Below are 27,967 nucleotides of genomic sequence, written 5' to 3' on the forward strand. Positions count from 1 at the left end.
ACAGGGCTCTATTCACACTATAGGCCGGTATACAGCGGTATATTATATACACAGGGCTCTATTCACACTATAGGTCGGTATATTATATACACAGGGCTCTATTCACACTATAGGCCGGTATATTATATACACAGGGCTCTATTCACACTATAGGCCGGTATATTATATACACAGGGCTCTATTCACACTATAGGCCGGTATATTATATACACAGGGCTCTATTCACACTATAGGCCGGTATATTATATACACAGGGCTCTATTCAATCTATAGGCCGGTATATTATATACACAGGGCTCTATTCACACTATAGGACGGTATATTATATACACAGGGCACTGTTCACACTATAGGCCGGTATATTATATACACGGGGCACTATTCACACTATAGGTCAGTATAATATATACACAGGGCACTATTCACGCTATAGTTCGGTATATTATATACACAGGACTCTGTTCACACTATAGGCCTGTATATTATATACACAGGGCTCTATTCACACTATAGGTCAGTATATTATATACACAGGGCACTATTCACACTATAGGTCGGTATATTATATACACAGGGCACTATCCACACTATAGGTCGGTATATTATATACACAGGGCACTATCCACACTATAGGTCGGTATATTATATACACAGGGCACTATCCACACTATAGGTCGGTATATTATATACACAGGGCACTATCCACACTATAGGCCGGTATACTATATACACAGGGCTCTATTCACACTATAGGTCGGTATATTATATACACAGGGCACTATCCACACTATAGGTCGGTAAATTATATACACAGGGCACTATCCACACTATAGGCCGGTATACTATATACACAGGGCTCTATTCACACTATAGGTCGGTATACAGCGGTATATTATATACACAGGGCACTATTCACACTATAGGTCAGTATATTATATACACAGGGCTCTATTCACACTATAGGTCGGTATATTATATACACAGGGCACTATCCACACTATAGGCCGGTATACTATATACACAGGGCTCTATTCACACTATAGGCCGGTATATTATATACACAGGGCTCTATTCAATCTATAGGCCGGTATACAGCGGTATACTATATACACAGGGCACTATTCACACTATAGGTCGGTATACTATATACCCAGGGCACTGTTCACACTATAGGCCGGTATATTATATACACGGGGCACTATTCACACTATAGGTCAGTATAATATATACACAGGGCACTATTCACGCTATAGTTCGGTATATTATATACACAGGACTCTGTTCACACTATAGGCCGGTATACAGCCATATATTATATACACAGGGCTCTGTTCACACTATAGGTCGGTATATTATATACACAGGGCACTATTCACACTATAGGTCGGTATATTATATACACAGGGCACTATTCACACTATAGGTCGGTATATTATATACACAGGGCACTATCCACACTATAGGTCGGTATATTATATACACAGGGCACTATCCACACTATAGGTCGGTATATTATATACACAGGGCACTATCCACACTATAGGCCGGTATACTATATACACAGGGCTCTATTCACACTATAGGTCGGTATACAGCGGTATATTATATACACAGGGCTCTATTCACACTATAGGTCGGTATATTATATACACAGGGCTCTATTCACACTATAGGTCGGTATATTATATACACAGGGCTCTATTCACACTATAGGTCGGTATATTATATACACAGGGCTCTATTCACACTATAGGTCGGTATATTATATACACAGGGCACTATCCACACTATAGGCCGGTATATTATATACACAGGGCTCTGTTCACACTATAGGCCGGTATACAGCGGTATATTATATACTCAGGGCTCTGTTCACACTATAGGCCGGTATACAGCCGTATATTATATACACAGGGCTCTATTCACACTATAGGCCGGTATACAGCCGTATATTATATACTCGGGGCTCTGTTCACACTATAGGCCGGTATACAGCGGTATATTATATACTCAGGGCTCTGTTCACACTATAGGCCGGTATACAGCCGTATATTATATACTCGGGGCTCTGTTCACACTATAGCGGTGGTAATTGAGATTCTCTAATATAGATGTTCACATATCTGCCGCAGATTCACTCACATTTGGAGGACATCTCAACAGACCCCATAAGAAGTCAGAGGGGCCTTTGGCATTAAGGCCTCATTCCGATGTCCACAAGGTGGAGCGTCTTCCAGTGTCCGTACCACGGCTGCTGGTCAGACGTACAGCATTACTGGCGATGCCGGGCCATTAACCCCTCAGGCTGGCCGGGAATTTTTCAGGGCCAGGTTATTGCTCAGAACACCGGCACTGCCGTCCAGAACCGTAGGCGCTTTTTCACAAGGACTTCTGTCCTCTTGTGACGGGTCCTGCTCAGTAATGACTACAGGACGGTGTCTCCAACCGCCATCATCACGCCCGGCTCCAGAATGCAAGGAGGAGAGGATCCTCAGATTTTGCAGCCTGCGGCCATCAGCCCCACCATACTGGCCCAGACTTCCTGCATAACCCACAAAAGCAGATGTGTACTTTAGGAGGTGGCGGACTTTCCCTGGAGGAGTCTGGGAAAACGGAACGGGCGGCCATATTGAGCAGCTTCAAACTGACAGTCTCTTCTATTTTTAGCGTAATATACAACTTTCATTTTCAGTTTTTTTGGGGGAAAGCAGAAGTAGGGACGAGACGGCAAGCGTGGAGAAAGGGGAAATGATACTGCGATAGAGTGCGGGAACTAAAGGGGTCCTCTCACTTCAGTAAGTTGCATTTATCATGTAGAGAAAGTTAATACAAGGCACTTACTAATGTATTGTTATTCTCCATTTTTCTTCCTTTGCCGGCCGGATACATTTTTCCATCACATTATACACTGCTCGTTTCCGTGGTTACAGACCACCCTGCAATCGATCAGCGGTGGTCGTGCTTGCACACTATAGGAAAAAGCGTCAGCCTCTCTGGTGGCCGGGACCATGGGAGCCACATAGGCTGGTGCTTTTTTCCTATAATGTGCAAGCACAACCACCACTGATGGATTGCAGGGTGGTCTGTAACCATGGAAACGAACGGTGTATACATGTGATAGAAAGATGAATACCGCCAGTAAAGGAAGCAATATGGATGATGTTAATATATTAGTAAGTGTCTTGTATTAACTTTCTCTACATGATAAATCCCACTTACTGAAGTGACACAACCCCTTTAAAGGGCGGCGACGCACAAGGAGCTGCCCGGCTCTGTGACCTCAGCCGTGTAAGGCTACGTGCACGCGAACGTTGTTTGTTTGGATTTTTGCGCGGATAGGATGCAGACCCATTCATTTCAATGGGTCCGCAAAAAATGCGGACAGCACACCGTGTGATCTCCATATGTCCGTTCTGTAGCCCTGCAAAAAATAACGTCCTATTCTTGTTCGTTTTAGGCATTGTTACAATGGATCCACAAAAAAAACTGTCATCCGTTTTTTTTTTTGCGGACCGCAAAACACATACGGTTGTGTGCATGTAGCCTAAACCTGTCTCTCGGGTGTCACGTATTTTCACCCTCTACATAGAGATTATATATATATATACACACACACACACACACATACACCACCCCCAGGTAGAAATGTCAGATTTCTGAAAACCTCCTCCTGCAGTAATGTCTCAGGCAGAGATGTCACTGATTACAGGTGTGGTCTGACTAGACACTGGCTCTTACCACAAGAGGGTGTAAAAGCTCCCAGAGGCTGCTTTTGGGTAGTATACCTCTTGGTGGGAGATCATTGACTGCTAGACATGTCTTTGCCCGGGTGACTGAAAGGGGGGCACATTATCGCACGTATCAATGAGTTGTTCGCCATCGAGGCTGTTCTGACATAGGGGTTGGGTGCAGTGGTTTAAGTGAGGTGAACATGCTCCAGCAGAGGATCATATTGTCCATCATCCAGACACAGACCCTTCTCCCCGGTCCGGACCATTTCCAGGTGTTCAGCAGAAGGACATTTAGGCCCTTTTCACACAGGTGAGATTTCCGCACGGGTGCGATGCGTGAGGTGAGCGCATTGCACCCGCACTGAATCCGGACCCATTCATTTCTATGGGGCTGTGCACATGAGCGGTGATTTTCACACATCACTTGTGCGTTGCGTGAAAATCGCAGCAAGCTTTATATTCTGCGTTTTCCACGCAACACAGGCCCCATAGAAGTGAATGGGGCTGCGTGAAAATCGCAAGCATCCGCAAGCAAGTGCGGATGCGGTGCGATTTTCACACACCGTTGCTAGGAGACGATCGGGATGGAGACCCGATCTTTATTATTTTCCCTTATAACCGGAGTGACATCACCACAGGTCCTGTTCCTGCACACAGCAAAGAAAGGAGACAGAAGGAGATGCCGGCAGCGCGATCAAGTGGATTAAGGCGAGTTAAATTATTATTTTTTTAACCCCTCCATTCCTATTGTACTCTGCAGTCTGTATTCAGAATGCTATTATTTCCCTTATAAAGGAACAAAAACACGTCCCACGGCGCGAATTACCGTCAGCCAGTCACCAGGATCAAGAAGAAATCTTTTTAATGCAGCGATACAACGCGTTTCGGGGAATCACTCCCCTTCATCAGGTACACAGAGCTGCACAAAGTAACAGCACAAGGCTACACATATTTATACTTACAAACATACCGCCCTTAAAGGGTCACAGGGTCAGAAGGGAGGAGATTTGGGTGTTGCCTAAATGATCAGTGGCAAATATAATGTGCATATCTGCAAGCTCTCATAATGAGCCGCCGATGTGCACATTAGAAACACATTTGTATTATATAAAGCTAAAAAAGCACACTGAAAATAGTCCGTTTTGTAAGTGACCTCAAAACAATATGCCCATATGGGGGCCGACCCTATGAGGTGTGCAATAGCAAACGCATCACAGGTTTCTAATCAAATAAGGTGATTGTAAAGTTCTATCAAGACTCTAGGACCTGTGTCACATGACCGGATCCCAGTCACGTGAGAGCCGTTGCTCGGTCACAAGGTAACAAAAGTGGTGAGGGGGCCGTCCTCTCTAAAGAAGCTAGCTCACGTCACTCAACCTGGTATCACATGGCTCACATCACGTGAGTAAGATCCGATCATGTGAGAGCCGTTACCTAGTTACAGGGACACTTGAATGGTGAGAGAGCCGTCTGACTTGCATTTCTATAACCGCACATCGCATAGTCAGGTAGAAACTTATCAGAGTCGTTTTTATAAACCAGAGGGCGCTCTCACTGGAAATCTACTGTGATTCAACAGAAAAAAAACATTTAGAACATTCACAAAAATAGAGGAGGGGAGGAAAAAGAAAAGCATATATTGTGAAGATCACATACATATAATGTTGCCCTACAGATACAATAACTAGATTCCTGAAAAATAAACAATGTTATTAAACATAAATAGGAAGTGGCATGATATGACCTTAAAAAGATTTAAAAAATTGATATATATATATAAAGGTCTACAGCACCCGCTCTTCCCAGGTGGTCTCCCATCCAAGTACTGGCCGAGCCCAACCCTGCTTTGCTTCTGAGATCGGACGAGATCAGGCGTACCCAGGGTGGCATGGCCAATAAATAAAGGAAGGGAAATATAAAATCTGATACTCCTTTTAAGAAAAGAATTAAATAATTTTAGCCACTTATTAGGTTTCTAAATGAGAAAGTCCTTCTACTAAAAGAATAATAATATTAAGAATTAAAAATATATAAAAAGAATTTTTATGTGATTGGGACGTCATCCAATCAAATCACATAATAAATTGACATTGGTCATGCAGGATTTGGGGGATACAGGTGGGTGCATGCGTGCAGTTGGTAAAAGTACACACGCATGCCACCACTATCCCAAAATACCTGATGATTGACAAACATCACCAATTGGTGGCGTGGTTGTCACCCTATTATTTTATCAGAAAGAAGAAGTTCAAGACAGCAGTAATGTAGTTAAGGGTTCTTCTCTCTCCGTATATCAATATATACCCACAGAATTACCCTATGGTGCGCCCATCTGTGTTTTTTTACAGATTTTAAACCAGCCTGATATATTACATTATTTCCCTTATAACCATGTTACAATCTACAGAACACTGATCCCAAACCTGAACTTCTGTGAAGAAGTCCGGGTACCAAACATGCCGGGTTTTCTCACGCGAGTGCAAAACGCATTACAATGTTTTGCACTCGCGCGGAAAAAAATCGTGCATGTTCCCGCAACGCCTCTCTGAAAGAGGCCTTAGTGACACAGCGCCCAGTAGGGGTCCTGCCATTGACAGCCAGCCTCCCTCACCTTAGTTTCCAGTGGTGTTATGGACGAGAAACCTGGACTGGAACCATATCAGCTTTAGAGATGAATCCAGGTTCTGTTTGGGATGGTTCCAGTCTGGAGGTGAGCGCTTTCTATCCTGCCTGTGGAGCGACACACTGCCCCAACTGGGGGGGGAGCCATGGCATACGACAGTCACCCCCTAGTAGTGATGCAAGGGCACTACCACCTCAGTGATATGTGCAGGACCTCCTGCCAGGGCTTCCATACGTAGCAGGATAATGCTCGCCTGCACACAGCAGGGGTTTTTGGGAATGACTCCTCCAGATGACAACACTTCCTCCAGATTTATTACCAATGTGGGGCCATGGGTGTCTCCCGGGTGAGGCGCTGCCCCTTGCTCATTATATCAGAAGGGTCATCAGTGGGTGGTGCCAGATTAGCAGGCATTCTGGATTAAAGGATGGCACATGGACGAGCAGGACAAATGATCGTTCTGTATTTAATCCTGACACAAAGAACATCCCAGAAAATTCTAAAAATACGAGTGTCGCCGTATCCAGCGTGTGCCGCCAAAAGCTCCCATTTCCATTGTACGGAGGCGCTTTAATCAGGACAGCAGAGATCAGCCCGGGTCATTCAGTTATGACAATTGGGCAGTGCTGATTTTGGCAGGGTCCTAACTCCTGCCACCGGCCTCGTAAACTGGTAGATACTGAGATAAAAGGGGGTGCAGTGCACCATCCGCATCACTGTCCAGGCTGATGGAAAGTTCTGCAGCTCTGTCACACTGTCTTACATTGGTGGTAAGTTGCCCTTTTTGGAGCCAGAACACAGATTAGGCAGCTAAGGCTACTTACACACTTGCGGCAGAGGATTCCGGCAGGCACTTCCGTCGCCAGAACTGCCAGACAGATCCGTCAAAATGTATGCAAACTGATGGCATTTGTCAGACGGATCAGGGTCCTGGTCCGTATGACAAATGCATTGAAATGGCGGAAAAACGGATCGAGCATTTTTTTTTTTTTAACATTTTTGCGGTCTGAGCAGGTACAGGATCCGTTTTGCCAAACACATTTCAATCGGAAAAATGCTTGTTCCAGAATTTTGGACGGAGATGAAACCGTAGGCTGCGGTATCATCTCCGTCCTGAAAAGTAAAAAAGACTGAACTGAAGACATCCTGAACGGAATGCTGTCCATTCAGAATGCATGGGGTTAAACCTGATCAGTTTGTTTCCGGTATAGAACCCCTAGGACGGAACTCAATGCCGGAAAAGAAAAACACAAGTGTGACAGTAGCCTTAGGGAAGCATAAAATAGATGCCAGGACACAAAAATGCAAGAGTCCAGTTAACTCCCCCCAGATCACACTGGAGAAGGGGCCAATAGCTGGGACCCAAACCCCCAGATTTGGACGTGAAAACACTATACGACATCATCGAAAACGATATATCCTGCAGGCTTGGCCCCTGCCCCTTCTGGACCAGCTTTCCAGCTGCAAACAGTATATAATTTCTGCCGGATCTGAGACGATCTTCAGAGAATCTCCGTGGTTGGACGTCTCTGGCCAGGATGGAGGACAGTGACCCCTGGTGGGCACGTTGTAACACTGCAGAATTAGATGACGTCCACTACCCCTCCTGCTCCACAAGACGCTGCCTGGTCTCCAGCACTATGTCTTCCATCACCTCCAGCTTCAGGAGATCCTTAATCTGCAAGACAAGAGCCGCACTGATAGAAACAGAGGAAGGAAATGCAGAAAGGGCACTTGAGTGTCAGACATCTCCTGCAGTCCGGACACTGCCTAGGGTCAGACATCTCCTGCAGTCCGGTCACTGCCTAGGGTCAGACATCTCCTGCAGTCCGGTCACTGCCTAGGGTCAGACATCTCCTGCAGTCCGGTCACTGCCTAGGGTCAGACTGCCAGAGAGAGAGTCAGGGATAAACCGTAGACTTTTCAATGACACCCCTTATATTATCAGCCATGACTTCCCAATCACCCCGCTAGACCGCAGAACTTCATCTGTGTGTGTGTGGGGGGGGGGGGCTGTCCCTACGCCGCAGCTCCGACTAGCAAAGCAAGAACCTGGACGGGTCAATCTTGCACTGGTGGTCGCTTCTGCACCTGTGGGGGAAGCCCTGCTGATGAGACAAGTCGATTCGCTCATCTCTAGTGTGAAGAAATTAAGACTGGAGGGATAAGCAGTGACATGTCTGGGGGCCGCTTATCCCTGCTGAAATAACACACAGAGGGCTGTGCTGGAGAGACGTCCACCGCTGGGTGACCCCGTACCTGGTGCGGCAGGGAGGCTTCGTAGCAGTACAGGATGCTGGTGTCGTACAGTAACATCTTCTGCGAGCTCAGTGCCAGGATGCAGTTCCTCAGCCGAGAGATCACCTCCCGATCAGAGAGCGGCAGCGGCTGCAGAAACAGAAGACATGGAAGCTAAGCCTTCATCCTGGTACAATACAAACTCCTGCTCCTCATCAAAGCGATAAAAAACCCGTCCTGACCCAATACTGCTCACAGCTGAGGGTTTGTCACAATTGTATCCAGTCTAGACCAGTGTTTCCCAACCAGTGTGCCTCCAGCTGTTGCAAAACTACAACTCCCAGCATGCCCGCACAGCCAAATGCTGTCCGGGCATGCTGGGAGTTGTAGTTTTGCAACAGCTGGAGGCACACTGGTTGGGAAACACTGGTCTAGACAATCAGTTCCAATCTCTCCTGCCCTGATGTTACAGTGTATCAGCCAGGAGTCGACAAGGGATTGGCTGGACTAGATATCACTGTAACAAACCCTCAGCTCTCAGACATGGCCTTACCTCCAGATTAGTGATGAACCCCCCGGCTTCCTCCTCTGTCTGCTCCGGGGTCGGGTAGAGCCAAATGAAACCATTGTTCCCCAGGATGACGGAGGCTCCGCAGGGGAGGTTATGGAAGTGAGTCTTGCGCCTCTTTATCAGCGATGGCGACACCTGCACCAGGACGCCCTGTCCGAGCTAAGAGCAGAAACAGTACAATGGGGGAAGGGGAGATACGGCGGGTGCCCAGATGACACTGACACAGGGGACAACTTACCTTCCCGTATTTCAGACTGCGAGTGTGTAAGGACAGCGCTCCGTCAGAGTACACCGCCTGCACCTCCGCCTGAGCAAGCGGGTTAAGGGACAGTCAATGCAGAGCCATTACCTCACACAACTCCACTCATCCCCCCAACATAATATCCCTATAATGATTACAGCGATACCACATTTATATAGTTTGTGTTTTAATACAAAAAAAAAACAAAACCTTTGAGAATATTTTTTTTTTCCTTTGCATTGCTATATACAGACGTGGACAAAATTGTTGGTACCCTTTGGTCAATGAAAGAAAAAGTCACAATGGTCACAGAAATAACTTTAATCTGACAAAAGTAATAATAAATTAAAATTCTATAAATGTTAACCAATGAAAGTCAGACATTGTTTTTCAACCATGCTTCAACAGAATTATGTAAAAAAATAAACTCATGAAACAGGCATGGACAAAAATGATGGTACCCCTAACTTAATATTTTGTTGCGCAACCTTTTGAGGCAATCACTGCAATCAAACGCTTCCTGTAACTGTCAATGAGACATCTGCACCTCTCAGCAGGTATTTTGGCCCACTCCTCATGAGCAAACTGCTCCAGTTGTGTCCGGTTTGAAGGGTGCCTTTTCCAGACTGCATGTTTCAGCTCCTTCCAAAGATGCTCAATAGGATTGAGGTCAGGGCTCATAGAAGGCCACTTTAGAATAGTCCAATTTTTTCCTCTTAGCCATTCTTGGGTGTTTTTAGCGGTGTGTTTTGGGTCATTGTCCTGTTGCAAGACCCATGACCTGCGACTGAGACCAAGCTTTCTGACACTGGCTAGTACATTTCTCTCTAGAATTCCTTGATAGTCTTGAGATTTCATTGTACCCTGCACAGATTCAAGACACCCTGTGCCAGACGCAGCAAAGCAGCCCCAGAACATAACAGAGCCTCCTCCATGTTTCACAGTAGGGACAGTGTTCTTTTCTTGATATGCTTCATTTTTTCGTCTGTGAACATACAGCTGATGTGCCTTGGCAAAAACTTCGATTTTTGTCTCATCTGTCCACAGGACATTCTCCCAGAAGCTTTGTGGCTTGTCAACATGTAGTTTGGCATATTCCAGTCTTGCTTTTTTATGATTCGTTTTCAACAATGGTGTCCTCCTTGGTCGTCTCCCATGTAGTCCACTTTGGCTCAAACAACGACGGATGGTGCGATCTGACACTGATGTTCCTTGAGCATGAAGTTCACCTTGAATCTCTTTAGAAGTCTTTCTAGGCTCTTTTGTTACCATTCGGATTATCCGTCTCTTAGATTTGTCATCAATTTTCCTCCTGCGGCCACGTCCAGGGAGGTTGGCTACAGTCCCATGGATCTTAAACTTATGAATAATATGTGCAACTGTACTCACAGGAACATCTAGTTGCTTGGAGATGGTCTTATAGCCTTTACCTTTAACATGCTTGTCTATAATTTTCTTTCTGATCTCTTGAGACAGCTCTTTCCTTTGCTTCCTCTGGTCCATGTCGAGTGTGGTACACACCATATCACCAAACAACACAGTGATTACCTGGAGCCATATATATAGGCCCAATGGCTGATTACAAGGTTGTAGACACCTGTGATGCTAATTAGTGGACACACCTTGAATTAACATGTCCCTTTGGTCACATTATGTTCTGTGTTTTCTAGGGGTACCATCATTTTTGTCCATGCCTGTTTCATGAGTTTATTTTTTTACATAATTCTGTTGAAGCATGGTTGAAAAACAATGTCTGACTTTCATTGGTTAACATTTATAGAATTTTAATTTATTATTACTTTTGTCAGATTAAAGTTATTTCTGTGACCATTGTGACTTTTTCTTTCATTGACCAAAGGGTACCAACAATTTTGTCCACGTCTGTATGACAGCCACAACTTATCTTAATAGAGCTGTGTGAGGGCTCGCTTTTCTGTAGATTTTGGGGTGTGCATGACTTTTTATTCGCTTTTTTGGGGAGGGGAAGTGATGAAAACACTACGAATTAGCCAGTTGCATTCTTTCGATACGCCGCTCACTGTACGGGATAAACACGTCCAGATTTTAGCAGTACGGGTGTTTAGAGATGCAACACTTAAATCTTTCTCTTTATGGTTTTATTTTTTAATATGGGGGAAAGGAGGGTGAATTTAAATTTTTATAAATATTTTAAAACTTTTTTCACACTTTTTGTCCCCCTAGGGGACTTTAGCATCCAACTGGTCCGATCGCTTCTCCCATAGACTGCAATAACTTAACATTGCAGCCTATAGGAGATTCACCAGGCCTGACGGGAACTTCACCATGGCTGGTCTTGGATCCTTAAGAAGGCCCAAGGCTGCCATAGCAAACGTAAGGGTCCCTCGATCTCAGCAGAGAGGAGCCATTCTGTCCCCCGGAGCAAAAAGACCGCTCAGATGCTATGGTTGCAAATGTGCACGATCAGCGTTCTGCCAATTACAGACTCTGCTCCCAGGTAATGGTGTGTAACAGAAGGCACCCAGTGGATACGGCGCCATCTTTAAAGTCCAGGCCGCTGCCGTACATGTACGGCAGAAATCCAGCAGGGGGTTAATACATCTACCTTCAGAGATAAGCGGTGTCGGCCAGCGGTCAATGTACTCCCCCCAGAAGACCTGAACATGTAACAGAGCCTGAAGTCAGACTGATACAGTCCGCTACAATGTATCAATGCTTTCCAGTCACAGAGCATTGTCCAGACTGGATACAACTGTAACAAAACCTGAACCTTTACTAAAGGAGATGCCATGACAGCAGTGTGAACACGGCCCAGGCCAGAGGATACACTGATGAGATCTCCTTCCTGCAGGTAGCTCCTCATGGCCAGTTCATCCTCAGCCGACCTCCTCCTCTGAAAGACAAGACACCAGAGATAAGCCGGGCAGCGAGTAATACCCCGAGGCAGCGAGCCCGCAGCCGTAACCACAAAACCTGAAAGAACACACCGCCGAGAAGATCGACACAGGCAAAAGAACACATCCAACCCACAGAAATCACTGCTAGAGCCACTATTATCTCCGTGCAGGGGAAACACACGTATGTAACACGGACAAACAGGAAGAAGCAACGCACCAGCTCCCCGCCAGGAAGGTTAACAGAGGACAGCAGCAACACGGAGTCCAGGCGCGACTTAGTGTCCACTTTCCACCGCCTCTGCTGCACCTACAAGAGACCAAGGGGGCAGTGTTATAGCAGTTATATTCTTGTACATAGGAGCAGTATTATAGTAGTTATATTCTTGTACATAGGGGCAGTATTATAGTAGTTATAGTCTTGTACATAGGGGCAGTATTATAGTAGTTATAGTCTTGTACATAGGAGCAGTATTATAGTAGTATATTCCTGTACATAGGAGGCAGTATTATAGTAGTTATATTCTTGTACATAGGAGGCAGTATTATAGTAGTTATATTCTTGTACATAGGGAGCAGTATTATAGTAGTTATATTCTTGTACATAGGGAGCAGTATTATAGCAGTTATATTCTTTGAAAATTTTCTTTTTATTAAGAAAAATGGCAAAATGACATACTATACCATCACGCAGTGATAGACAGAGATTGATGAGTAGCATACATCGTTTACAACGTACATAACAGATATGGATAGTGTAACCACATCACAAAAAGCTAGTACAATATGCTATTTACCTATATACCTTTAAATGCACACTAGTCTTGTAGCATGTCTAGCAATTGTAATAACACCGAAATAGAGGGGCAGAAAGGTGGGAAAGTCAGGGAGGGGGGGGAAGGAAGGGGTGGAAGGAGAGAGGGAAGGAGAGAGAGGGGAAAACTGAAAACAATAATCCTTCCATGACACCTGTACATATATTGCACATCATACAGTTAAAGTACAAATTAAATTCGAGTCATATGAGCAGGAACTATGCACCATTAGTTCTGCCATGATCCTGACTACCTGACAATAATGCATGAGTATTACACCACCTAGTGAGCTTCTGAATTGTTGCCTCCAAGCGGAGCCGACCCCTCATCTCTAAATAACAACCATGGTGTCCACAGCTTGACATATTTATTGTGGTTCCTGTCCTCCCAGCTCGCAAGCTCTTCCATACGGCAGATATGATCCACCTTGTTTAGCCAAGCCTCCACAGTAGGGGGCTCCGTACACAACCAGTGCTGCGGGATAAGCAGTCTCGCGGCCTGGAGTAACTGGGTAACTAAGCATCTTTTAGAGGGAGAAAAAGAAGGAGTTGGGAGCCACAGGAGCACAAGGGTAGGAGGCACTTCAATGGTGACTTTTGTTATCTTCTGGATAGCGGACAAGACCCCCTCCCAATAAGGCCGTATTTTAGGGCAGAACCAGAAGATGTGGGATAGAGTCCCTGTATCTTCCAAACATCGCCAACACCTGTCATCCTGTCTCATGCCCCTAATAAACATTTGTTTTGGAGTTAAATACCACTGAGTAAGGACTTTATATGTGTGCTCTTGCACCCTAGTGCACCTAGAGAAGCCGTGAGAGTGTGCGTGTATTCTCATGATATCAGTTTCACTCAGCTCTACTCCCAGCTCAGTAGCCCAGTGCCTCAGGTATTGCGGCATTCCAGGGGAGCGGGGGTTGACCAAAGCCAGATAGCATAGAGAAATCAGCTTGCGCGGAAAGGACTCGCATGTTAAAATTTTCTCAAACCATGACTGGGTAGGCTTATGTCTGTTACCATCAATTAATGGTTTGGAGACCGAGTTGAGCTCGATGAGTTCCAGGAAGTTGCATGATTTAATAAGGCTATGTAATGGATGATGAGCCGCTATGTCACCCGCAGTCGCCCCTAAGAACTCCTCAGTTGTAAACTTGCTCAGTTTTTGCCATGTCGTGGCTATCTGTTTAGCATTGGGCCTTGTAGCAAAGGGAAGAAGATCAGCTGGCATAGAGGGAGAGGGGTTGTGTAAGAGGTTAAGCCTGCCGGATAACTGTTGTATTACTGAAGCAGTGCCTCTAAGCAAAACTTGTGATCTGAGATTAGAAGTAGTGAGACCCCAGAGGCCCGCCCTCTGGACAGCGGAGAGTTGGGCCATCTCTAAGTCGCAACCCCAAGTATGGAGTCTACTGGCATGTAGTTGGATCCATCTTTTCAAATGAATCGCCTGGTAGTATAGGAATGCATCCGGCAAACCAAACCCCCCCGTGCTCTTACGTTGTATCAGCCTGCTATGTGCCAATCTGGCTGACTTCCCCCCCCACAGGAACGTTCTAAATAATCTCCTAACCTGACAGAAAAAAGACATGGGGAGAAAAATGGGCAACATCTGCATTACATAGAGGAGCTTAGGCATAATGAAGGCCTTCAAAAGGTTCTTCCTACCCATCCACGAAACATATGGGATTTTAAGTGAATGGAGCTGTTTCTGTATCTCGCTCAAAAGGGGCTGATAATTTAAGCTAAAAGTTTGGTTTAAATCCGCCGGCAGCTTAATTCCTAGATAAGAAAGATGAGACTCCTGCCAGATAAATGGGGTTGTGCCCTTCAGAGAGGAAACCACTTTGCTCGAAGCAGAAACGTTCATTGCTTCAGACTTCGTATAGTTAACTTTAAAATTAGAGATCCTCCCGTACAGTTCAAAAAGGGATAGAAGATGCGGAAAGGCCTCGACAGGGTTTGAGATCATAACCAGGAGATCGTCCGCATAAGCGGCATTTATGTACTCTACAGAGCTACCTCTGACCTTTAGGCCCCTTATACCGGGGTGCTCTCTTATAGCTTGCAATAATGTCTCCATTACCATGACATATAACGTAGGTGACAGAGGACAACCCTGACGGGTCCCGTTGGTAATCGGAAATGGTTGAGAAAGTGTACCATTCACCCTTATTCGGGCACTAGGTTCATGATAGAGAGACATGACCGCATTTTGGAATTGTTCTGGAATGCCGAATTTATGCAAAGTTTTCCTCATATATCCCCAGCTCACCCTGTCAAAGGCCTTTTCCGCATCCACACCCAGAAGGACTAGTGAGGCCTTTTCCACTTTAGCTAACTGCATTGCTGATAGAACCCTGCACGAGTTCTGGCTTCCCTCTCTTCCAGGCACAAACCCGGCCTGGTCCGGATGAATCAGCTTAGTCAGAAGGGGAGCAAGACGGGAAGCTAGTAGTTTTGCCCAGATTTTGACATCTACATTAAGAAGCGATATCGGCCTGTAGCTGCCACACTGGTTAGGATCTTTACCTGCCTTTGGCAAGATTGTGACTGTCGCCTCCAGGGACTGCTTATGAAGGGTAGAGCCACTTAAGATGGAGTTGCACCAAGTGACCAATCGTGGAGACAGAACTGAGGCCATTTTTTTATAATACCCCACTGAATACCCATCAGGTCCCGGACATTTCCCTATTGGCATAGAATTCAAAATCTTTTCCACCTCGTCTAATGAGACTGGGGCAGCGAGTTTTTCCCTATCACTAGTCTCTAATGTAGGTAAGTTGAGATCCTTCAAAAATTTGTCCGCCGTCTCCTCAATGTCAACCTCTGAGTCACCCTCTGGACATTTTAGACCATAGAGCTTGCTATAGAACTTGTGGAATTCCCTGGCAATATCTGAGGTTCTGTGCAAAAGTTCACCATCCCTATCCTTAATTCCGGCTATATACGAAGCATCTTTCTTCTGCTTAAGGAGCGCCGCCATAAGCTTTGTCCCCTTGTCCCCGTGAGCATAAAACCGGAACTGAGCATACTGATAGGACTTTGCCTGATGATAATTAAGGTGGTCTTTAAGTTTTTTCCTAGTTAGTGCCAGCTCCTGCTGGGCCTCAATCGTTTTAGACTTCTTATGCAGGGACTCCAAGGCTGTTATCCTCTCTAACAGTGTGTGAAACGTTTTTTGTCTTTCTTTCTTTTTCCTACTGCCTAAGGCAATCAATTCCCCCCTTATAACCGCCTTATGCGTCTCCCAGACGGTGGTGACAGAGACGTCGTCCGTGGAGTTCTCCACAAAAAATTGTTGTATTTTTGTCTTAATGTCCCTCACTACCTCCTCATCATCAAGCAGAGTTTCATTCAATCTCCATTGTCGAGAAGGCTGTGGTAATTCAGAGAACACCACGGACGTCGTAACAGGAGCATGGTCAGACACCGTCATAGGATCAATGGTGGAGCTGCTCACCAAGCCAGCGTGGGTGTCAGTAATGAAAATATAGTCTAGCCTGGAATAAACCTTATGTGGGGCTGAAAAGAATGTGTAGTCCAAATCTGTAGGGTGGGTCAGTCGCCAGGTGTCCAGTAGATGAGCCTCTGCTAAATGCTTGTTAATCCTACCAATAGCTGCTTGAGTCAGTTGAGAGGAATGATCAGAAGCATCCATTAGTGGGTTTAAGGCCACGTTAAGATCCCCCCCTACCAAGCAAATACCCTCTGCAAAAGCGGACAGTTTAGACAGTGTGGACCGCAACCAAGCCCCCTGACCCCGATTGGGGCCATATAGACTCGCTAATGTTACAAGTGTAGTCCCTATCTTACCCTTTATGAACATAAAGCGTCCCTCTGAATCGGTTAGAGAGGAAGTAAGGGAGAAGGGGACCCTTTTGGAAATGGCAATCCCCGCGCCCCTGGAAGCTTTGGCATGAGAGCTAATGAACCACTGACTAAAGTAAGACTGTGAGAGTTTGGGAACATGACCTAACTTGAGGTGCAGCTCTTGAAAAAAACGCCTCTCAGTGCGCCTCTTTTTCAATAATCTGATTACCTGCGAACGCTTCTGAGGGGTATTAAACCCCCTCACATTAAACGAGGTACAGTTAACTGCAGACATCATGGTAGAGGTGCATACAAGTATTAGCATACGGTGAAGAATGTGTACATGGACAGGAAAACAGGGGGAACAAACAGGGTAACTCCTTGCTTTGGGCAAGTGCCTTTGTGCCTTTGAGCCAGAAGGTTGCTAAAAGTAACAACACAGAAACTTCTTCAAGCCCAATATGGCCAAAGGGGATGATGGAACTCCTTGCAGGAGCACAGGAACCACCGGTGACATGGTGGGAGCAGGCTGACATGCTCAGTGTCAGGCAAATACTACTCCTGGTCACAAATCAGGGTCTCCGCCCCACAAAGTGTGCCAAATAGATATCACCTCTGTGTGGACAAGCCACTAATTTGACTGCCGGAAAGAATCTGGCTATACATACATAACCGGGAGTAGCAAAACATTATATGTACTCTCTTAGTACCCGCATAAAGAATGCATTGCAACCATAACTACTATGGGGTTCACCCATGCCAACAGTAAGCGGGTGCAACCGCTCAACATGTGCCTGAACGGCACTAACTTGAACCATTTTAATTGCGCTCCAACCCCTTAAGAAGCATTAACTGAGGAGCTTGCATTAACAAAGACCCACATACGACCTGCTGAAAATGTTCAGGTAATTCTCCGATTTGCTCTTGGGCCTTTCCTGGATGGCACCTTCGACCATCTGGAGCATTCAGGGAGTTCTGGGAGCGGGACGCCAGTGTCCGCCGAGGGCAGCCATGATGGTATGTCCTGTGGCGTGGTGTTCAGCAGCTCCTATGCTGCCGGCAGATCACTGGGGGTTCGAATGGTGCACCTCTTGCCGTCCCTGGAAAACGTAAGCCCGAAAGGAAAGAGCCACTTGAAGGGGATCCTGCTGTGGCGAAGAATCTCGGTGACAGGTCTCAGAATTCTTCTCTTGTTCAGGGTTGAAGGCGCGAGGTCCTGGAACAGCAGAATCTTGGTGCCGTCGTATTTAACCTCTCCTTTCTCTCTGGCTGCTTTGAAAATAGCAGCGGTATCAACATACCGCAAGAGGCCGCAAACTACATCACGAGGGGGTTCTCCCTCCCTGGGTTTGGGTCGCAGGGAGCGGTGTATGCGCTCTATTGTAACTGCAGCCGCAGCGTCAGGGCCCAGCAGGGATGTGAAAATGGCGGACGCAGCAGCGGGAAGGTCCTCATGTGGCACCGCTTCTGGCAGGCCTCTGAAGCGTACATTTTTGCGCCTGCTTCTGTTTTCCTGATCTTCAATCAGGGCATAAGCGTGATCCAGGGAGGACAGGTAAGCAGAGCTGTTGTCTCCTAGCACGCGAGCGTGTTCCAGGATGGCCCCTTGTGTAGTTTCAAGCCTCTCGACTCTGTGGCCGATGTGTTTGATGTCCTCTTTTATCTCAGTGAGCTCCTGCATCACCGGCTGTATCACAGACATGAGCGCTTGCTGCAGGAAACGCTTTGAAATAGGTTCGGCTGCTTCAGCTTGCGATCCCTGAGAGCCCTCAGTAAGCGGGCTGTCCGCTCTCTCAGCTTCCTCCATGCCGTCCTCAGGATCCGGCGGCGCCATCTTAGGTCGCTCTGCTACCGGAGCTACAGACCGCTTATTAAAGAATTTCTCCATTTCGGAGGGTCCCCGGTCTTGCTTGAGGGGTTCAGGACGGTCTCCGGGAATATATCTGCCGATTTTCCCCATGTTTATGCAGTCAGTACGCGAAATAAACCACTTTGTGAGGCTATGGAGAGGAGAGCTCTTCTCACATGCGGCCGATCAGGACGCCGGTCAAGCTCCGCCCCCCTATAGTAGTTATATTCTTGTACATAGGAGGCAGTATTATAGTAGTTATATTCTTGTACATAGGAGCAGTATTATAGTAGATATATTCTTGTACATAGGAGCAGTATTATAGTAGTTATATTATTGTACATAGAAGCAGTATTATAGTAGCTATATTCTTGTATATAGGAGGCAGTATTATAGTAGTTATATTCTTGTACATAGGAGCAGTATTATAGTAGTTATATTCTTGTACATAGGAGCAGTATTATAGTAGATATATTCTTGTACATAGGGGGCAGTATTATAGTAGTTATATTCTTGTACATAGGGGGCAGTATTATAGTAGTTATATTATTGTACATAGAAGCAGTATTATAGTAGCTATATTCTTGTATATAGGAGGCAGTATTATAGTAGTTATATTCTTGTACATAGGAGCAGTATTATAGTAGTTATATTCTTGTACATAGGAGGCAGTATTATAGTAGTTATATTCTTGTACATAGGAGCAGTATTATAGTAGTTACATTCCTGTACATAGGAGCAGTATTATAGTAGTTATATTCTTGTACATAGGAGCAGTATTATAGTAGTTATATTCTTGTACATAGGAGCAGTATTATAGTAGTTATATTCTTGTACATAGGAGCAGTATTATAGTAGTTATATTCTTGTACATAGGAGCAGTATTATAGTAGTTATATACTTGTACATAGGAGCAGTATTATAGTAGTTATATTCTGGTACATAGGAGCAGTATTATAGTAGTTATATTCTGTACATAGGAGGCAGTATTATAGTAGTTATATTCTTGTACATAGGAGGCAGTATTATAGTAGTTATATTCTTGTAGATAGGAGCAGTATTATAGTAGTTATATTCTTGTACATAGGAGGCAGTATTATAGTAGTTATATTCCTGTACATAGGAGGCAGTATTATAGTAGTTATATTCTTGTACATAGGAGGCAGTATTATAGTAGTTATATTATTGTACATAGAAGGCAGTATTATAGTAGTTATATTCTTGTACATAGGAGGCAGTATTATAGTAGTTATATTCTTGTACATAGGAGGCAGTATTATAGTAGTTATATTCTTGTACATAGGAGGCAGTATTATAGTAGTTATATTCTCATGTCTTCTTACCTCTGTTATTCGGCCCACCACAATGTCACCAACTTCTCCGTTGTATCTAGGATGAAGCAGAGATCTCTGTAGTTAGACTCGTTGTCCTGTTACATATACACATCACGGTAATGGCGCCATTTGTCACTCCCCCCCCCCCCCCCCTTCTCCCGGTGTCACATTCTCCTGTATTACCGCACCTCGTCTTCAGGGCTCGGACACATATCAGCTTGTTGACTCTCTCCACCACTCCAGCTACGGACGCTAACAGCTTGTCTTCCTCCATGTACGTCCCATGGCCTCTGCAGAAGACACGGATACAGGTTACAGGTAGACGTTCTGCAAAGAATGTTCCACTTATTTTGACAAAGGCATTTAACCCTTGTTGTGCCAGTCACGGGAAAGAGGGGGGGGCGGGCGGGCGGCCCAGCTCACGGGAAAGAGGGGGGGGGCGGGCGGGCGGCCCAGCTCACGGGAAAGAGGGGGGGGCGGGCGGGCGGCCCAGCTCACGGGAAAGAGGGGGGGGCGGGCGGGCGGCCCAGCTCACGGGAAAGAGGGGGGGGCGGGCGGGCGGCCCAGCTCACGGGAAAGAGGGGGGGGCGGGCGGGCGGCCCAGCTCACGGGAAAGAGGGGGGGGCGGGCGGGCGGCCCAGCTCACGGGAAAGAGGGGGGGGCGGGCGGGCGGCCCAGCTCACGGGAAAGAGGGGGGGGGCGGGCGGCCCAGCTCACGGGAAAGAGGGGGGGGCACAGCTCAAAAGGTGTGTGCCCCCCCTCAAACCCTTTACCTCAATATCTTTTCCAGTTGTGGGTGACACATCAGTAATAGTGCGCAGCCCCTTTGACGCAAATTAACAGTTATAACCGGTTGACAAGACTACAACTCCCAGCATGCCCGCACCTCATGAATCCGGTGTCCGTGGTGATGGTGTCCCCGGGAGACACGAGGTGCCAGCTCTTGTCCGCAGCCTCCAGCCCCTCATTCACTCGTTTCCGAGCAGCCGGCAGCCTCATATCCACCGCCATCCTGCAGCCGCACGGCTCGTCACATGGGCGCCGCCATATTCCGGAAATGCACTGCTGACCGGATGTGCCCAGCGTCCATGCTATCTGTGGGCAGAGGTGGGAACAATACTGCGGGCGGACATGATTGTTATTGGCATCTATTCCTGATCTTGGCGCGCCATCTAGTGGACGTAACAAGAGTTTCATCACAGCCTGAAGGGAAAAGCGCGGATTGCAGGTGATGACCAGAGGCCTGTAGTTATAATGCCCCCATAGTGCACCCAGTATTTATAAGGCCCCTTGTAGTGCCCCCAGTATTTATAATGCCCCCTACAGTGCCCCTGTACTTAGTATGTGCTCTATAATGCCCCCAGTACTTATAATGTCTCCTGTAGGGCTCCCAATAATTATCATGCCCCCTATAGTCCCCCACGTAGGTATAATGCCCCCTGAGGCGCTTCTAATAGGTATAATGCCCCCTATACTACCCCAATTGTTATAATTCCCCCTATAGTGCCCGACTTACTTATAATGCCCCTTATAGTACCCCAGTTGTTAGAATGCCCCCTACAGTGCCCCTGTACTTAGAATGTGCTCTATAATGCCCCCAGTACTTATAATGTCTCCTGTAGGGCTCCCAATAATTATCATGCCCCCTATAGTGCACTCAGTTGTTATCATGCACCCTATAGTACCCCACGTAGTCATAATGCTTCTAATAGTTATAATGCCCCCTATAGTGTATCCAATAGTTATAATGCCCCCTGTAGTTCTCCCAATTGTTATAATTCCCCCTATAGTGCCCCACATACTTATAATGCCCCCTTATAGGGACCTCAGTAGTTATAATGTCCCCTTATAGGGACCTCAGTAGTTATAATGCCCCCTTATAGGGACCTCAGTAGTTATAATGCCCCCTTATAGGGACCTCAGTAGTTATAATGCCCCCTTATAGGGACCTCAGTAGTTATAATGCCCCCTTATAGGGACCTCAGTAGTTATAATGCCCCCTTATAGGGACCTCAGTAGTTATAATGCCCCCTTATAGGGACCTCAGTAGTTATAATGCCCCCTTATAGGGACCTCAGTAGTTATAATGCCTCCTATAGTGCACTCAGTTGTTATCATGCCCCCTATAGTACCCCACGTAGTCATAATGCCCCCTGAGGTGCTTCTAATAGTTATAATGCCCCCTATAGTGTATCCAATAGTTATAATGCCCCCTGTAGTTCTCCCAATTGTTATAATTCCCCCTATAGTGCCCCACATACTTATAATGCCCCCTTATAGGGACCTCAGTAGTTATAATGCCCCCTTATAGGGACCTCAGTAGTTATAATGCCCCCTTTCCTCGTATATTACCACAGTATTCCACTGTATTGCCATCCTGAGGACAGCAGTAAAGTTGTATGGTCAGCAGCCACTACATTCGGGGCCCTGGACAAAAAATTCCAGGGCCCAAGCCCCAAATGTTTTGCTCTAGAGACGTCCCTGCCACTACTCCTATCATCCTCTGACTATCTATGACTGTTTATAATTTATACCTGAATTAATTTTAAGTCTGTGTAATTCGCACCTCTGACCACCTGAGGGCGACGAGGTACACATGCTGCAACATGACATGGAATTAATGCAAGTAGTCACCGGTCATGGAGTGTGTAAGTGCCGGAGTCCACGTGGAGCCCAGAATGTTATATTACCGGCCGGTGCGACCGTACTGCGGATCCGTGTCCTGAGACCATAAACTGCAATCAGTGTCCTCAACTAAAACACTTGTTATTTTTATATTCTGGTCCTGTTTTATTTATTTTTTAACCGGTTCCTCCTTATGTTATTGTATTTGTGTTATATATTTTTATATAGTTGTCATTTTTATGATATATATATATATATATATATATATATATATATATATAATTGGCCACCCTTGCTCCTCCTACTTCCTCTGCCAGCCCCTCCCTTTCCTTTTTGATTGACAGGGCCAGATGAGACGACCAGGCAGGAACCTGGAAGGAGAGCGAGGGGCTGGCAGAGGAAGCAGAAGCAGTAAGGGTGCACCAAGTCGCTTAGCCCGCCCTTGGTGCACTTGACCGCTCATTTGCATATGTATTAAAAGTATTTTTTGCTTTGTCATTACATTTAGATGAACAAGACGTACAAGACGTTGTGCCTGGTTTAATAGTGAACGTCCTGGTGACATACTGCAGATGGACCCTCTTTATGGTAGGCCTTCCATAATTACACTTAGAGATATTGTTCTGTTCTCTTCACATAATTAGCAACCACCAGGGGGCGATATTCCAGGGACGCCCAAGTCAAACTCTGGTTAGATGGAGGGCTGCTTTGTATGTTAGCCTATGTTCTGCCTATAGAGGGCACCACCGAGCAGGTCTGTATCGCACGGGCACATATGGACTCTGGATATCTATAGGTATTTCCTATAGAGCCACAATCTCTACCAGTAGAAGGTCTGCTTGTTAAATGTAAGCATTGGCTCTACCTATAGGGGGCGCCACATCAGGAACTTTTGGGTCTATTCATTACTCGTACATTAAGCATATGCCATTCCAGTAGGGGGCGCTGAGGTGAAAGCTAATATTACATATGACCTTGCATTCTACCTATAGGGGGCGCTCTGTTACTCCCATTTACATAGTAAGAAAATGATCAGATTTGCATCCCAAAAACCATTGCAAAGACTCTCCCTAAGTTTTATAAAAAAATTCTGTAAAATTTGCGACAAAACCAAAAAATTTATATCACGGTTTCAGGCCTCGGTGTGCAGCGTGGCGTTCCCAAAACTCATTATATTGGGGCAAGAAATTTAAAAAAACGAAAGAATAAATCTACAGGTTGTTTCCTATGTATAAACCTGAGGTTTGGATGCAGGATGAGGCCCCCGCGTCTACAGACGACTGGAGAGGTGAGAGAAGAACCTAAACCCAGGAGAAATCCCCCCAAATATCCCATCAACACTCAGAGGAACAATATAATTATATCTGGAGGATCCGGAGAACGTGCTGCAAAGCATCATGGGAACGTAGGTAAATCTATAAGGGATGTGCACTGCTAACTGACTACTGACCCACAAGAGGAAACCCCAAGGAGGAGCATTATGTCGTATCACCCCTTCTTCATCTGATGGGCTTTGTCATACACTTATTGACCCCGGTCTCTAAATGCGAATCAGAGATCAAATGTGAGAAACGATGTTATCTACAACGAGTTTATATAAAGGTAAATTACTATCAAATTCTGGGGGAGATATAAAAACTATAATACTGCTCCTATGTACAAGGATATAACTACTATAATACTGCTCCTATGTACAAGAATATAACTACTATAATACTGCTCCTATGTACAAGAATATAACTACTATAATACTGCTCCTATGTACAGGAATATAACTACTATAATACTGCTCCTATGTACAAGAATATAACTACTATAATACTGCCTCCTATGTACAAGAATATAACTACTATAATACTGCCTCCTATGTACAAGAATATAACTACTATAATACTGCTCCTATGTACAAGAATATAACTACTATAATACTGCCCCTATGTACAAGAATATAACTACTATAATACTGCCTCCTATGTACAAGAATATAACTACTATAATACTGCTCCTATGTACAAGAATATAACTACTATAATACTGCCTCTTATGTACAAGACTATAACTACTATAATACTGCATCCTATGTACAAGAATATAACTACTATAATACTGCTCCTATGTACAAGAATATAACTACTATAATACTGCCTCCTATGTACAAGACTATAACTACTATAATACTGCCTCCTATGTACAAGAATATAACTACTATAATACTGCTCCTATGTACAAGAATATAACTACTATAATACTGCTCCTATGTACAAGAATATAACTACTATAATACTGCTCCTATGTACAAGAATATAACTACTATAATACTGTTCCTATGTACAAGAATATAACTACTATAATACTGCTCCTATGTACAAGAATATAACTACTATAATACTGCTCCTATGTACAGGAATATAACTACTATAATACTGCTCCTATGTACAAGACTATAACTACTATAATACTGCTCCTATGTACGAGAATATAACTACTATAATACTGCTCCTATGTACAAGAATATAACTACTATAATACTGCTCCTATGTACAGAGAATATAACTACTATAATACTGCTCCTATGTACAAGATATAACTACTATAATACTGCTCCTATGTTACAAGAATATAACTACTATAATACTGCCTCCTATGTACAGAGAATATAACTACTATAATACTGCTCCTATGTACAAGAATATATAAAAACTTTGTTAAAACTACTAATACTGCTCCTATGTACAGAATATAACTACTATAATACTGCTCCTATGTACAAGAATATAACTACTATAATACTGCTCCTATGTACAGAATATAGACTACTATAATACTGCTCCTAGTGTACAAGAATATAACTACTATAATACTGCTCCTATGTACAAGAATATAACTACTATAATACTGCTCCTATGTACAAGAATATAACTACTATAATACTGCTCCTATGTACAAGACTATAACTACTATAATACTGCCTCCTATGTACATAATATAACTACTATAATACTGCGCCTATGTACAAGAATATAACTACATATACTGCTCCTATGTACAGAGAATATAACTACTATAATACCTGCTCCTATGTACAAGATATAACTACTATAATACTGCTCCTATGTACAAGAATATAACTACTATAATACTGCTCCTATGTACAAGAATATAACTACTATAATACTGCCTCCTATGTACAAGAATATAACTACTATAATACTGCTCCTATGTACAAGAATATAACTACTATAATACTGCCTCCTATGTACAAGAATATAACTACTATAATACTGCTCCTATGTACAAGAATATAACTACTATAATACTGCCTCCTATGTACAAGAATATAACTACTATAATACTGCTCCTATGTACAAGAATATAACTACTATAATACTGCTCCTATGTACAAGAATATAACTACTATAATACTGCCTCCTATGTACAAGAATATAACTACTATAATACTGCTCCTATGTACAAGAATATAACTACTATAATACTGCTCCTATGTACAAGAATATAACTACTATAATACTGCTCCTATGTACAAGAATATAACTACTATAATACTGCTCCTATGTACAAGAATATAACTACTATAATACTGCTCCTATGTACAAGAATATAACTACTATAATACTGCTCCTATGTACAAGAATATAACTACTATAATACTGCTCCTATGTACAAGAATATAACTACTATAATACTGCTCCTATGTACAAGAATATAACTACTATAATACTGCTCCTATGTACAAGAATATAACTACTATAATACTGCCTCCTATGTACAAGAATATAACTACTATAATACTGCTCCTATGTACAAGAATATAACTACTATAATACTGCCTCCTATGTACAAGAATATAACTACTATAATACTGCTCCTATGTACAAGAATATAACTACTATAATACTGCCTCCTATGTACAAGAATATAACTACTATAATACTGCTCCTTATATACCCTTAAGAATATAACTACTATAATACTGCCTCCTATGTACAAGAATATAACTACTATAATACTGCTCCTATGTACAAGAATATAACTACTATAATACTGCTCCTATGTACAAGAATATAACTACTATAATACTGCTCCTATGTACAAGAATATAACTACTATAATACTGCTCCTATGTACAAGAATATAACTACTATAATACTGCTCCTATGTACAAGAATATAACTACTATAATACTGCTCCTATGTACAAGAATATAACTACTATAATACTGCTCCTATGTACAAATATAACTACTATAATACTGCTCCTATGTACAAGAATATAACTACTATAATACTGCCTCCTATGTACAAGAATATAACTACTATAATACTGCTCCTATGTACAAGAATATACTACTATAATACTGCTCCTATGTACAAGAATATAACTACTATAATACTGCTCCTATGTACAGAATATAACTACTATAATACTGCCCTATGTACAAGAATATAACTACTATAATACTGCTCCTATGTACAGAATATAACTACTATAATACTGCTCCTATGTACAAGAATATAACTACTATAATACTGCTCCTATGTACAAGATATAACTACTATAATACTGCTCCTATGTACAAATATAACTACTATAATACTGCTCCTATGTACAAGAATATAACTACTATAATACTGCTCCTATGTACAAGAATATAACTACTATAATACTGCTCCTATGTACAAGAATATAACTACTATAATACTGCTCCTATGTACAAGATATAACTACTATAATACTGCTCCTATGTACAAGAATATAACTACTATAATACTGCTCCTATGTACAAGAATATAACTACTATAATACTGCTCCTATGTACAAGAATATAACTACTATAATACTGCTCCTATGTACAAGAATATAACTACTATAATACTGCCCTATGTACAAGAATATAACTACTATAATACTGCTCCTATGTACAAGAATATAACTACTATAATACTGCTCCTATGTACAAGAATATAACTACTATAATACTGCTCCTATGTACAAGATATAACTACTATAATACTGCTCCTATGTACAAGAAATAACTACTATAATACTGCTCCTATGTACAAGAATATAACTACTATAATACTGCTCCTATGTACAAGAATATAACTACTATAATACTGCTCCTATGTACAAGAATATAACTACTATAACTGCTCCTATGTACAAGAATATAACTACTATAATACTGCTCCTATGTACAAGAATATAACTACTATAATACTGCTCCTATGTACAAGAATATA

The 27,967-nt window shown here is 43.7% G+C and overlaps 1 protein-coding gene and 1 pseudogene across 1 annotated transcript; both read right to left on the bottom strand.

Moving 5' to 3' along the window:
* Positions 1–5,512: 5,512 nt before the first annotated feature.
* Positions 5,513–5,631, bottom strand: LOC122919959 (annotated as a pseudogene).
* Positions 5,632–6,801: 1,170 nt separating this feature from the next.
* On the bottom strand, positions 6,802–21,121 carry LOC122919948 (exosome complex component RRP4-like). The gene is made up of 9 exons (XM_044269197.1): positions 20,968–21,121; positions 20,270–20,371; positions 20,091–20,136; positions 12,498–12,587; positions 12,211–12,276; positions 9,402–9,470; positions 9,146–9,322; positions 8,614–8,742; positions 6,802–8,032 (listed from the first exon to the last, which is right to left on the bottom strand). Exons 1-9 carry the CDS (start codon positions 21,090–21,092, stop codon positions 7,952–7,954), a joined length of 885 nt encoding a protein of 294 aa, XP_044125132.1. The 5' UTR covers positions 21,093–21,121; the 3' UTR covers positions 6,802–7,951.
* Between the last annotated feature and the right edge of the window lie 6,846 nt (positions 21,122–27,967).

This window comes from Bufo gargarizans, chromosome 9 (assembly GCF_014858855.1).
Source record: "Bufo gargarizans isolate SCDJY-AF-19 chromosome 9, ASM1485885v1, whole genome shotgun sequence".
Taxonomy (NCBI): Eukaryota; Metazoa; Chordata; class Amphibia; order Anura; family Bufonidae; genus Bufo; species Bufo gargarizans.